Source organism: Channa argus, chromosome 14 (genome assembly GCF_033026475.1).
Source record: "Channa argus isolate prfri chromosome 14, Channa argus male v1.0, whole genome shotgun sequence".
NCBI classification, from domain to species: domain Eukaryota; kingdom Metazoa; phylum Chordata; class Actinopteri; order Anabantiformes; family Channidae; genus Channa; species Channa argus.
In genome coordinates this window covers 24,933,070-24,946,597 of record NC_090210.1, presented here as the reverse complement: position 1 = coordinate 24,946,597, position 13,528 = coordinate 24,933,070, and the positions used below count along the sequence as shown (strand labels likewise).

The 13,528-nt window shown below is 39.4% G+C and overlaps 1 protein-coding gene across 15 annotated transcripts in view; it reads right to left on the bottom strand.

Moving 5' to 3' along the window:
- The window catches only part of LOC137098137 (disks large homolog 1-like), a 100,607-nt gene that overhangs the window by 84,415 nt on the left and 2,664 nt on the right, over positions 1-13,528 (bottom strand). For all 15 annotated transcript variants that reach the window (XM_067474004.1, XM_067474006.1, XM_067474005.1 and 12 more), the window contains exons 2-3: positions 13,367-13,498; positions 2,487-2,650 (exon numbers count right to left, since the gene is read on the bottom strand). In XM_067474004.1, the coding sequence (XP_067330105.1) occupies positions 2,487-2,650; positions 13,367-13,498 (296 nt within the window). The remainder of the gene's footprint in view (positions 1-2,486; positions 2,651-13,366; positions 13,499-13,528) is intronic.

The following is a 13,528-nucleotide window of genomic DNA, read 5'->3' as shown; positions in this document are numbered from 1 at the left end:
ACATGGGATCAGGGAGAAATGAAAGGAGCCTGCTGACAGGAAGATACTCGTTTTTATCCAGCTGACAGATCGCTTTGTTTGATTTGATCATCTCATGCAGAGGAATCATCATTTATTCAACAAAGCTGCAGTTTGTTCCAGATATCTAATCACTGTTTTTACAACGGGAGATATCTTCCAAAACACAGAAAAACACTGCTGCTCCCCTCCAACAATTACATACACTAGGTGGCCAAACGTATGTGCCAATCCCAGTGTAATGCAGCCACAAATCCAACAGATGTACAGTTGTCTGTTCTTTCACAACCAAACATTTTCTGAGTCAATGCAAATACAAATTACAGTATTTGGAAAGAAGGACTTCTTGATGCTGTAATTTCATACAGAATTAGGATGTGAAATTTCCTTTACTTCCTTCTTGAGCTGTTATTACGTTCATTAGCAACATTCATTCTGGGTGTGCAGTTTAATCAAGCTTCAAGTGTTTTGTATGCTAAAGTGTCAGCTATCAAAGAAATAGATGAGCGTGACTAAACAGGTGAAGTAATACAAAGGAGGGTCTAAAATGCATCATTGTATTAGTGCTGTAGCTTTTCTACCACCTGCTTTCAAGTGTTCAATATTATCGTCTGTTTCATGGTTTCAATATTCTCCATTAATTCTTTCCATTGATCTATAGCTGGAATTCTTCTCTGCTTTGTTGGAAAAAAAAGAGTTTACTCATAGTATATTAAGTAAATATCTGTGTTTTTGCTCCACTATTGCAATGAAATAAAATGAATTCTGTAAACCGAGACATTTTCTCAATACCTCCTGTTTTTTGTTTTTTCAAGTCACAGTAGCTAAAGCTCTGACTCCGCAGTTGTAGGCCATGTTTGGGAGTTATTGATTGATTTAAAAGGTCAAATATCATGTGTTTTAACGGGTCCCACCAAAAACATTTTGAAGCATCTCTAATCATGTTTGACTTTGTGAAGAGCTCTACTGTAAATATGTCATCAAGATGCCAAAAAAAATTAAAAATAAAACAGGATGAAAGGCGAGTGCACAGGCAGAGTCGAACAACATAAAACCAAGCGAAGCACAAGCAGAGAGATGAAGCAGGAGCTCTGCTTTACAGGATGGACGCTCAGGAAGAGCATACAGTCACTGTCGTACCACTCGAATTCTCTTTATCTACCAAAGAACAAACTGGACATGTTCTCTGAAGCACATGAAACTGTCACTGCTCAGCGAGTTTAATAAAATATGTTCAAATTTGTGACGCTCCAGATAAGCAGGCACTGATCAGAGTCAGCTGATAATGACTAATTCCTTCACGCACACTGTTCAAATGCACTGATCACAGGAAATATTTCTCTCCCAAAAGACTTTGAGCGCTGTCATCTGCTCCCCATGAAAGGCCGACTTTCTCACATGAAGGAAAAGGCAGTGTTTTCAGCTCCGGTTGTATAGAAGAGCCTGATAGAAGGAAAGTCGCTTTCACACCTGTTTGTCTGAAGCAAAGGAAAAGTTCTGGGCTTTGATTCTAGATGGTTTGAGGTTTATCATCATCACCAATTTAAAACAAATCAAGAGGAACGAACATAAATTTGCTTGCACTGATGGAAACGTTTGTGGGTTTCATCTTAAGATACATCATTACTTGAAAACCAGACGCAGGCGTAATTTATATTCATAACAGAGTTTCACTATTGAAAATGTGTCCAAACCAGGTCAAATGGAGAGATGTTTCATCAATTTTGTTTTTGCTTACATGACAGCTGACAATCAGCAGATTGATTTATCAGCACTTTACATTACCTTCTGGGTTTCTGAGAGAGAAAAAAAAACATAACTCAGTATCACAAAAGGCCTGTGGTAGATCTTATTCATTTACTGAGCGAACTGAGGCTCCTCTTCTCTGTCATATCAGTCCAAACAAATCAAATGGACACAAACACGACAAGAACACCGCGAGTGAAAGCATCTGTAGCTCAGTGACAACAGTCACAATACACCTTCAGTCAGCAACTGTTTGACGCCTTTGTAGCTGTTGAAAAGCTGATTTGTGCTGGAAACAACTTGTTCTTCATGTATTGTTGAGAAATGTGAGGGTAGCAGATGACAGATGGAGCACAGACCTCAGGGAGAGATTAGGATATACAGCTGTGTTTCTTTTATAAAATACTAATACTAAAGCAGGTTATATCAAGCAGACGTCAACAAAAGCAGCTTCAATCATCACACTGTAGTGTTTTCAAAGGTTTGATCTATTTTTACTTTTTGCTATTTTTACTGAGAGCTGCTTCTGTTACTACAATGTTAAATAGAGCAAAGCAGCTCATATACATGTTTAAGCAGGAAAGTCATCTCAACCACCAACAACATCTGATGACAGTTTACTTCCTGTTCTTTGTCATTAACCCGATTCTGATGGATCTCATATTTCAAAACTTTGTGGACATGTCTCAGCAGACAAAGTTAAGTCTTTTTGATGTTTGTACCTCGATGCTGGTGCTAAGGCTGGGCAGAGTGTCTGAGGTCACCGCTGTGCTTGGAAGGCTGGAGAAGTCCCACAGGTTGACAGGCGCCATGGGGTCCGACCCCTTGGAAGACTCTGCCCATCTCTGACTGTCCAATAAGGTCACTTCGTAAAATTCCTGGATATCTGAAAAAGAGAGACATTTTTTGTTTAACAAAATAATCTAAAGGCAGACGAAGATGTTCTTTGCACATCAAACCCTGCAGTTTAGACAACACAGTGTCTATTTACAGGAGGCCAACATTATAAGAAGACACCAGCCAAGTGGACACATTCAACAGGCAATTTTATTAGGAGTCCAACCCACAGACACCAAAGATCTAAAATAACTGAGGCAGGCAGGCACAGATCAGCCCCACTTCAACCACTCCTGATGACGATCAAAACAAACACTGGTAAATCTCCTCAAGCCTCTACACCAGCACATCGGTTTGTTTTGCTTTTGACATTTCACAAATGTCTGAAAAAGAAAAATATAATTACAAACCACTTCTTGTTTTCAGTTACTTGCTGTTTAACACTTTGCTAGTCTCAGGCAGGAACAATTGATATTGCTCATAATTTCTCTGACTTTCTCTGTGAGGTTTGTTTGTCCGATTATTCAAACTTGTAAATCTTGTGTTACAGACTGATGAAATCCCCCTGTTCATGAGATTTAATCAATAGCATAATCACAACCTGAGGTTCCTGTTCTGCTTTGTTTGTAGGAACGTTCCATTAACAAAAACGTAGGGTAAAAGGCAGAAAGTGATCTTCACGCCTGTGTCAAAAACCAAACTAAACCAGAACTAATGTCACAGGGTCAGTGTTCGTAAAAGACCCTCGACTTAGATTGCTCCTCACTTTTAGGGGGCTTCGGATAAAAGTGTCGGTGACATGACTACATGTACATGTAAATATAGAAAGTAATAAACTGTATTAACTCATGTACGTCAGTATCATTTTGTGTAACATCTGAAGCTTTAGTTAAAGCAAAATCTACTGACATAACAGACACTTGTGTTATCGTCAGAACATTTGTTTTTTTCTATTCGGCTAATCCTGTGAGTTCAGAGTCTCTACAGCGGATCATTGTCCTCATGTTGATTTGGCACCATTTTTATGCAGGATGCGCTTTCTGACGCAGCCTTCCCCAATTTCTAGTGGGCTTGGACCAGCACTGCACAGACGGGGATGGGAAAGGGCTGTTGGGGTTCAGTGTCTTGCCCACATTGACATATAGCCGGTACCAGGGATCATAAAATGCCATATATGATAAATTTGAAAATTTGCAGCTTCACCCTGATGACACACTGCAGAATAGAGCGGAAACTAAACGCTACATGCAACTTCCTCTCAGTAAAATATGTTCTGAGTAAAAATAAAGTGTTGTGCCATTTCGAAGACCTTCAGCTTGCTCTTTCAAAGGAAAAGTCTCACATGCCTCAGTGCCAGCACAGCTGTGCCACACGCAGTAGCTGCAGTAACACCGCTCGGTAATCTCACCTGTGGAGCTTCACAGCGACTCTGTCCTGGCAGCACATGATCAAACAAAACGTCTTATTGTTAAACCAGCTCACAGAGAACAGACAATGAGATCATCCATCATATGTCATAATATGATTCGGCTGTAGCTCAGCTGGTAGAGCAGTTGTCAAGCCATAGAGGTATTGGTTTGATACCCCTGGTGGGTGATCCTTACCTTGAAGTCTGCTAAATGTAATTGCAATGTGTAATTCAGCAGCTTGTTGTGGACACTGTGTTATTACTTACTGACACCAGCTGCAGGAAAATCACTTACAAAAGTTGTCTGAAGATTTTAGCTCCAACAAAGATGTGATTTTTTTTTTTTTACTGGTGTCCCAAAGTTATGCAATAAACTTTCATGACCAAAAATAACTCCAATCATCAACAGAAGCTGATGTGAGGTCTAAAAATACCAAATTCCCTCTTAGATTATACAAGCGTCTCACTGTTTTTACTTTTTATGTTTCCAACAACAGATTTAATTCTGCAGTGTGATTTTGGTGCATACTGACACATAAACAAACATGGAATTAATTTGTTACAAAACTGTAGATGTTCATGCTCCCCTGAAGATAAAATAATTTTGTGCAAACTTTATGTTTAGTATCATCATTAATTCGGATTTAGGTCAAACTATATGCAAAAACTCGAGACAGTCTGACACAGCAGAGCATGGCTACACGGGGAAGTGTCATAAAAAAAGCAGACAAACAATCTAAATGGATTACAGAGAGGTGAAGGTTAGTCTGGATTAGCCTTGGCCTGCAGAGATTAGGAGCTAAATGTGAAATAAGGATCATTCAAACTGCAGAAAAGAATAGATAAACACTAGTCAGAAACTTTTTAGTCAGCGTTGTGTCTGATTTTGTATTGACAGGTCACAGAAATCATCTGTTTTTGTCCCACAGACTGTGGCTGTTACCAAGGCTCACAACTACACCATAGCTGTATCATCATTCTTCACATGGGTTCTTGCATAATTTGTGTGTCCAGAAAATGTAAGACTGCTCACTAGGGGCCAGATTAGTCTAATCATCCCTGATTGAAAACATAACTAACCATTCTGGCACAATGCAAAACACATGGCAACACCTAAGGACCTTACAGAACTTTAATACTTAGAACATCACACAGAAAATGACAGCAACAACACTGTCACCATTGTCCTCGTGGTTCCTCCTGCTTCACTAACAGCTACTACTGGCCCAACTCAGACAATGCATCTTGCATGTACATTGCGTCCCTTTCTGATGACAAACAGGCCCAACATGACCAATCAAAGGTGCACAAGGTCACCAGAATGTAAACTTGCAGCTAAAAGTGCTACAATTACAAAGTCTCAACCCCATAACAGTCCAATCCCTGCACCTTGCACTGATGCATTCAACTTTTAACCACTGGATGTGGTTGGAAGGCCCTTAAAGTGAACTACAAACAATGACAAAAAATTATACTGAAGTCCGGACAGGAGGCATGAAGCTGTGAGCATTTGTGATGACTTTACAGTAATGGTTGAACTGAGGGGTTAAACACACTTTGTCTTAATAATGAAATATGTCAATCAACTGCACTACTTTGACTTCTTTTTTATTCTCTAAATTGATTAAGTAATTTATACACTAAGCCTTTGCAGATTATTTATTAGTTATTTAAAAGTTAAAAGTTTATACTTATATGCGTTTCATATCACCGTAACTTAACAAAGCTTTCAAAAGCAAACCTCTAAAACTGACTTCTCCTGTCATTTGGTAAATGGAATTTTGAGGGGTTTGTGGGTTTTGAGTCCTCGAGGGACATCCTTAAACACAGTACTGTATTGATGTCCAATAAAGAGAGACCTCTGTGGAATTCAGGGAGACTGGAGATCATTTTACAGTGAAACCAGTGAGCTGTTTGCAGTTAGAGGTTTGTAGCCGTGGTTTTGTCCCAGACTCAAGAACATGTAGTTTATTACTATTACATTTATGAAGCTTAAACCATTAACTTTGATGACTTGTGTTTAAGCTTTAATGCACACTGCATCAGTTGTGTGTACATGACGAAGCAAATGTGCACAAGTAAAAGTAGTATGTAAAGCAATGTGCAATACTGAGACACAAATAATGAGATTAGATGTTCAGAGCTTGAGCTCAACGTTGTAAGCATCACAATAGGATTTTTAGTTCAACTGTTTCAGTCTTCAGAAATTAAAAGACAGCTGACAGTTAAAGACTTAATGACTTAATGATTATTGCCTGTGACCCTTTTAACACAGGAGCTACTGTAGTACAGTGTATTAAAAGACCACACCTACTGTATTTAGGCTGTAACTGTTATGACAGCAGCGGCTCCATGTGGAAAATACAACAGTATCAACTCACCACACCCAGAGTGGGTGCAGAGATCAACAAGATAAATCAAACACTTTTAAAAGGGCCAATTACCACTAAAAAATAATCTGCGAAAAACTGGTCTAGCCGGGTTGTTTCGCAATTTAAAATGTAATCATTGCTCTCGTATATTGTTAGAAAGTGTTCAAGTCACTTCCTAACGTGGCTTTTGTCCAAGCATCTGTCACTTTACTATAGGTCTCTGTCTATGCTGCTTATAAATGCTAATTAGTGTTTCCAGATATCTACAAATTGTACCAAGGAAGAAGCAGGAACTAGGAAATAAAGAAGCAGTTTCTGTCAGTTGATCACTCCTTCCCAAAATCCCATATTTGCCCAAACTGGTGAGCTGTTGGGAGGTGGATTCTTCCTCCTTTGATGGAGCCCAGGTAAACCTGTCCCGGACCTGTCTGTTCTGGAAACACAAAGATGAAAAGAGTCTTCAAAGACGCGGGTAAGACGGCACAAATTAAATCTGCAGCCGTTTAAAGAGGTGATGAAGAAACCAGAGATTTTCTGCTGTTTACCGTGTGGTTAAGGTTGAATAAAGGGCTGCACATCTGACCGAACTAATAAAGGGTAGAATTAGCTGCTAAAAGAGCTAAAAGTTAAAAACACTAAACTCTGCTTCACTACTCTTTTACAATTATTGTAAATTCAACATATTTGGATTTTCAACTAAAACTAAACAATCCAAGATGGCAGGTTCAAACACTAAATCAACTGAATTGACCCTTAGAATCAAAAGTTGGGTCAAATTCAAATGTTTATGGCTGAAAACTGAAAGTTGGTTCAAGAAACTGAAAGAATAAACTGAAGCCATCTGCTTCTACGAGAAGATTCAGGCCAGTGTGAACTGAAAGAATAAGACGGAAAACACAAAATGAAGCCCACAGCTCGCTCTCTCCCCCTCTGTCACTCTCTCTCTGTAAATCAGCAGTGGCAGGGGTGGGATTATGGACTGGGGGTAATCGTCGTGTCCACAGAGGGATTACACTGTGCTAGGCCTGCTGCAGACATCTTTTTTGAGGGGGTTGGCAGATTGAAAACTGAACTGTGAGGCAGAAATCTATTTTTCATCAGTGACACTCTGAACGCTGGGACGTCAGAGTGAATGTGACAAACAGACCAAACACTAGGACACAGCGATGGTTTACATGTGGAGGCGGTTTAATCGACACTGCAGTACCAGGTAGAGTCAGTCTGACAGTACAGAGATGAAGGAGTCTAACACAGCTTAAAATCCAAAAGAAAATATTTGGAAAAAAATAATGCATTTAAATATGGTAAAGAGCTGGTAGAGCTAATTTTCCAGTTTGTTCCAACTTTTGCACGATGTACAATTTAACAGACTGCAATTACTATTACTACTAAAAGACACCAAATCTCAAATGTGTTTATCAATAGATCAGGTCACTGCTCATTTTCAATAAGAGAAATATCTGACATAAAAAGAAACCTATATAATATACCCTGTATACAGCACTGAAACAGTCTGTCAGTGCCACATTTAATAATACACTTGGAAAACATGAAGGAAATCTCTCTCTTTCTAAAGTGACAAGTAATATTTACATTCAGAGACCAACCTGTAAACTACATGAACTGTAAAGAAGATGGGACAAATCCCACTTAAAGGAAAAGTTTGGGATCTTTTTAAGTTGGTCTTAAGACACTTGATATTCCAAAAACTGCAGAAATAGTTGAATCTGTAAAGTACAAATACACATCTAAGTTACCTCCATTCAGAACTTGTGAATAAAGCACTCAAGTTTTTATTAAGACCATCTCAAGATCATTTTCACCAACAGATGCAGCAAGATAATAAAAACTTTGCACTATTTAATGAACACACAACATGGACAACACACTGAGCTCTTAAGTTATGACTGGAAATCCTGCAGGAGCATCAAAACTGTTGCACCAAAACAGACAGTGACAGACAGCTTGAAGTGTTGATGTAGTGCTATCTGCACTTAAAAGGCCAAAAAGTGGGTGAGAAACAAACTAAAAAAGGATGAAGATGAAGAGAGTTGGAAACAAGCTGCTGAGTTCACACTGATGATCAGTGATGAAGATGCTGACAGCAGGAACCTGAACAGGACAATCTGAAACGGAAGCTTAACACTGCAGGTTTTCTACTGACTGCTGCAAAGAGAATTTTATTTTAAGTGTAGTTAAAGATGGGGCTGCTGTGAGGTGGGTTATAAGACACAAACTTAAAAGCCTTGGTACTTGTTCACACACATTCTGCATCATTTCCCCATGAATATTCAATGAGAGACACTAGATTATATTACAGCTTTTTCTGTAATGGCAAAGCATTTTGTTACGTAATGTGTATTTACTACTGTTTGTACTAGTATGTTATTTGCATAAACACAGAGCAGCTTGCAGACAGGTTGGTTTGTCACAGCTCAGCATCAGATCAGTTTCACGTTTAACAAAAAATGCATTTGTAAATAAATCCTTTTCTGCGCTGTTGTTTCTAAACTTCCACAAAATGAAAGCATAAATCAGAGTTACCTTTAACTACCTTCATGCCAATATTTTGCAGAGGATGTGAGCAGATGCCATAAATGGCGCATCTCAACGATCAGGGCATTTCACTGTGGATTTTGACCTCTGCTTTGCACCACTTTCCAACTGCACTCAAACTCTTTTCACTCCCTTATCCTTGGCTGACTGCTTGCATCCAGACTTTGCTGAGATTTAGTGGAATCCATTCTTCCTGTTTCCTGTGCCACTGGCTGCCACACAATCCTAAAACCGAGAACTGAGGTTGTTTTCGGACCAAATGAATTCTAGATTTGAATTAGTGGACTTGTCTGTTAACCGTTCTCCCCTTGGTGTGGTTTCTATTCACACATTGAAAAATCCAAACAGAAAATCATCACAAGAAGTCAAGTAAGAATTGTCTCATCTGTCATTGGTTAAGCGGATCTGGGGCAGGAAGACCAAAGTAAACACAGGAAGTAGATCCTGTTCTGCAAGGGTGAAAATTCCTATGAATGAAAACTTGCTATAAAACATCAACAACTGCAAAATTAGCATTTACTTAGTCACATCTAGGAAATGTTTTGGACTGGAACTGGGGGCACGGTGTTTATGTAAATCCAAGATGAAACAACGTATTTTCTTTATCTTAGTCCGTCAGGAAGACTGGAATCTTCAAAAGGACAGAAATATTATGTCTAGAACCCAAGAAACGTGCAGCAGTGTCAAGGCCTATTCGAAGATCTAAAATTTGTGGCATGTTCACTCCGGTACTTTTCCACATTACCTAAAACTCTGCATAAAACATGGAGAAGTGAGTCCAAAACAAAAGTGAGACTGAAAAACTAAATTCGTTTAGCAACATTTTCACACTCATAAGAAGCAGCCCCACAGGCTTTACATGCAGAGATCTGCCCATTCCCTGCCTGCAGAGCAAACGAGTGAGGGCGACTAAAGAACATGTAAGGTAGAAACTTGTAGAAACACAAACCTTAATGTCGACAACCAAGAGACCACACAAAGCCAAAAGTTAAGTCACATTCAGGTTTTGTATAGATTTTGGTTTTAAACGAAAGGATGTACGGCAGGAGGAGGTGTGCTCCATGTGTCAGGCTTAGGAAGCAAATACGCAAGATAACACAAATTTCTATCTGCATTTGAAAAAAAAGACCCACTGTAGTGTTTGATGAGTTAATGATTAAAGGCTGGTAGGTCAGCTGAGCCAGGTATCAGGTGACAGATCAGTGGGCAAAGTGTGTGAGAGCATCACTGCATATGAAATTGGATTTAAAACTACTAAACTGTTTATTTAATTGTCAAGGTTTGTTGTGTATATGTGCTGCAACCAACATGAAAGAGTAGCTTATATGATGACGGACTGCATTTCATAATGCAGGAGATAAGGTACGTCTTTAAAAATTGCATTAAATCACAACATTGCTTAATTGCAATTATTTTCCCATTTATTCAGGCAATTATTCAGCACAAGGGAGCCATCAAAAACAAGCTACCTGCTGCTCAATATATGCAGTGGGATGATTACATGATGATTGTTCTGAACTGATTTCACTCTCTATGAGCTACAGTTCAGAGTCAGTCAACTGCAACTGTGCCAGACAGTCAGAAAGTCAGTCATTCAGTCCTGGGAAAGTCAAACAGATCTGAGCACATTCCTGCTGCTCGGCGTCCGTTAACCCTGCAGCAGCATCTCAGCTTACTCAGGTCCTGTTAGCTGGCAGCAACAAGTGTATTTTATCAAGTTTATCCAGTTAAATAACAGCTTTTTAAACTTGTGTTCACGCGTGACGAAAACAAACACATTAAACTTCACTAACATCAGGTCAACAACCATAGGTATCAGACTGGACATGTGAGGTCAACTTTCAGCACAATGTCTTTGAGCCTCAAGATTTGATGCCACTAAAATATTCAAGAATGAGACACAAACCGAATAAAACATCACACCGAACAACTGCAAAGCAAAGCAAATTCCTGAAAAGGACACAAAAGACTACAGAAAGCAAACATTTAGACACAAAATGATGCAAAACCAGCAGAAAAAGCAGTGAAATGTGGACAAAAGGCAGAGGGAAAGATCATAAATTATAAGGCTTCATGGTTTGTGGCTGTTCGGTCCCTTTACATGTCCGTGACCAGTTGGTTTATCAGGGCTCCGTGACAGCAGCCCATCTCTTATCGCCACTTTATCTCTGTTGAGCTCTGCTCCAGCTACACGAGCTGCTCTTTTCTTTTCAGGACTTCAGCAGATTCTCTTCATTTCTGTCTTTGCCAGATGCTGCCTCTGTTTTCTGCCGTCAGCAACAAACTTTCTGATCTCTCACCACACGGTGACACAGGAGAAACAAACACGAGCACGTCTGCAGCCATGAGGTCAGACAGGAGCTGTTCAAACTTTATCAGTTTACCCACATTTATCATGTGAGTCCGGGCCTTAAATAATGAGTTCAATCAGTAACTTAATGTTTATGTCAATACATACACAGAACTACGTAAGAGTTAAGCATTTGCCAACACTGATACAAAGGACTTAAGATCAACACGGACTAAAACAAAAATTATAGCCTTTTTCAAGAACTTACTCTCTCTGGTGTCTCTGTCACAATGTATGTAACCGCTTCAACCACAACTTTCCCACACCACCACTTATAACTCTGCCTGGAGTCTTTACATCACGTAAACCATCAGCAAAAAGCATAGTGACACCATAACACATGCTGACAGCAGCTGGTCCCTAGCTTCTGATGAGTCCATACAGCATCCCTGTTCATCTTTTACCAACTCTAATGTGTCACGACACCGATTGAGTATTAAATATTTAAAAAAGATAAAGGTTTTTAGTGAAGTTTCCCCACTTGCAAATGAAAGGAAATGACCCTATAATCTATAGTTTTCTTTCAGATCCTGATCAGATCATGGACCGTGTGTGTACATGCTTGTTCAGTCAAATCATTAGCTTATGAGCGATTGATCATCTGACAGCCAAATAAACTTCAATTTGTCAGTTTTACTTTTTCAGTTTTGCTTAGAATTAAGTCACTCAACATTAAAAACCAAGCACTAGAATAACTTTGTCGAGAGGAAATGTTTTTTGACAGTCACAGCTTTGATGGGGCCACAGTTTCACTACATATTTTCTTCCTGCTGTGCTTTAAACCATTTAGGACAGGAATTCCACCCCAGACAGAAGATTATAATAATTAATAATGTTAATGGTGCTGTGCCACGTGTGTAAACTGCACACTGTCTGTCTCTCTATTTGAAGACACAAATCAATGCTGCTGCTGCTTGTTAGCATGAGATAGTCCAGCCATGTTCAAGACAAGTGTCAAGACTGTGATGCTGAAGCTGAGGGATCTGACAGGGCACAGATTTCAGTGCCGCAGGGAAAAACTGCTGAACTCCTGTGCTTCTCCCTCTGTCTCCTTCGGCAGGTATCCCCAGCTTACAGCTTTGTCAGCAATGTGCAGTTACTGACCTCCCAGCATTTTGTTTGTTGCTTCTTTCTCTCTCCAACTCACCCCAACCGGTCAGGGCAGATGGCCGCCCACCCTGAGCCTTTTTGTTACAACATTGAATCATGGTCGATTTAATTTGGCTGTTTTTTTTATAAAAAAGAATTAAAGTGAAAACAGATCTACGTGAACTGTTCTTCATTGAATAAAAATACTAAACAGAAAATAAGTTACAAAATAAAATTAAAAAAAAGATCACCTGCTTAAAATGAACTAATCTAAAATCATAATTTGCGAAGCCAGTTGGTTTCCAAACTCTCAGTTTGATGCTGATCAGCTGAGTACAGTAAATGTAGTATAAATACACGTGTATCTGGAAGGTCCAGTTACTGCTGAATCAGTATCCCGGACAAAACCTACACCATGGAGACAGAACACTCCAACCCACTTGGTAAAAAGATTATGTAAATGCAGAAATCAGAGGATGGAGACAAGAACATTACAAAAATACAAAAAAAAAAAAAAAGGTGAAAAGGTCCAAAGGGGGAGATTCTTTTTTTCTCGTACCAACTAGGTTTTATCATATAATATTCTTGCTTTTTTGTATTTAGTGACGTTTCTTTGTTAGACCACAGAGACCATAGTTATTCTTGTTCATCTGATAACCTAATTAAACGTTAGACAAACGAACGCACTGTAGGTAAAATGAGTCACATTGTTTCTGTCCAATTACAAAATGTATCCCTAAGATTAGTGTAGAGTAGTTTTTAATTCATGTGTGCATTTCTGTGGAACACAAAAACCTCCTGTTACCAGTATTATTTTGTGGACTTGTGACAATTTATCAAACCTTTAAGGAAACTATTCCCTGTTCCCCATTGTAATAATTTTTTCCCTCATTCCCAAACTTTCCAAGCTAAGAAAGCTGCAGGCACAGTTCCAGTGTGTGTGACCCCTACATCCAGGGTTGTTGGGTTCAGAAAGGGAGCAAATCATACCTATGAGAGCCTGGAAGAGGTTGCTCTGGAAGATGTCAATAACCCTCTGGATTGAGTGTCGGAGCTGCCGGTCCTCAGCGTGGTTCAGTTTGGCCCGGTACTCCTCCAACAGCAGCAGGGCTCGCTGTGCATCTGTACGACAAGAGGAGGAGGAAGCAGCAG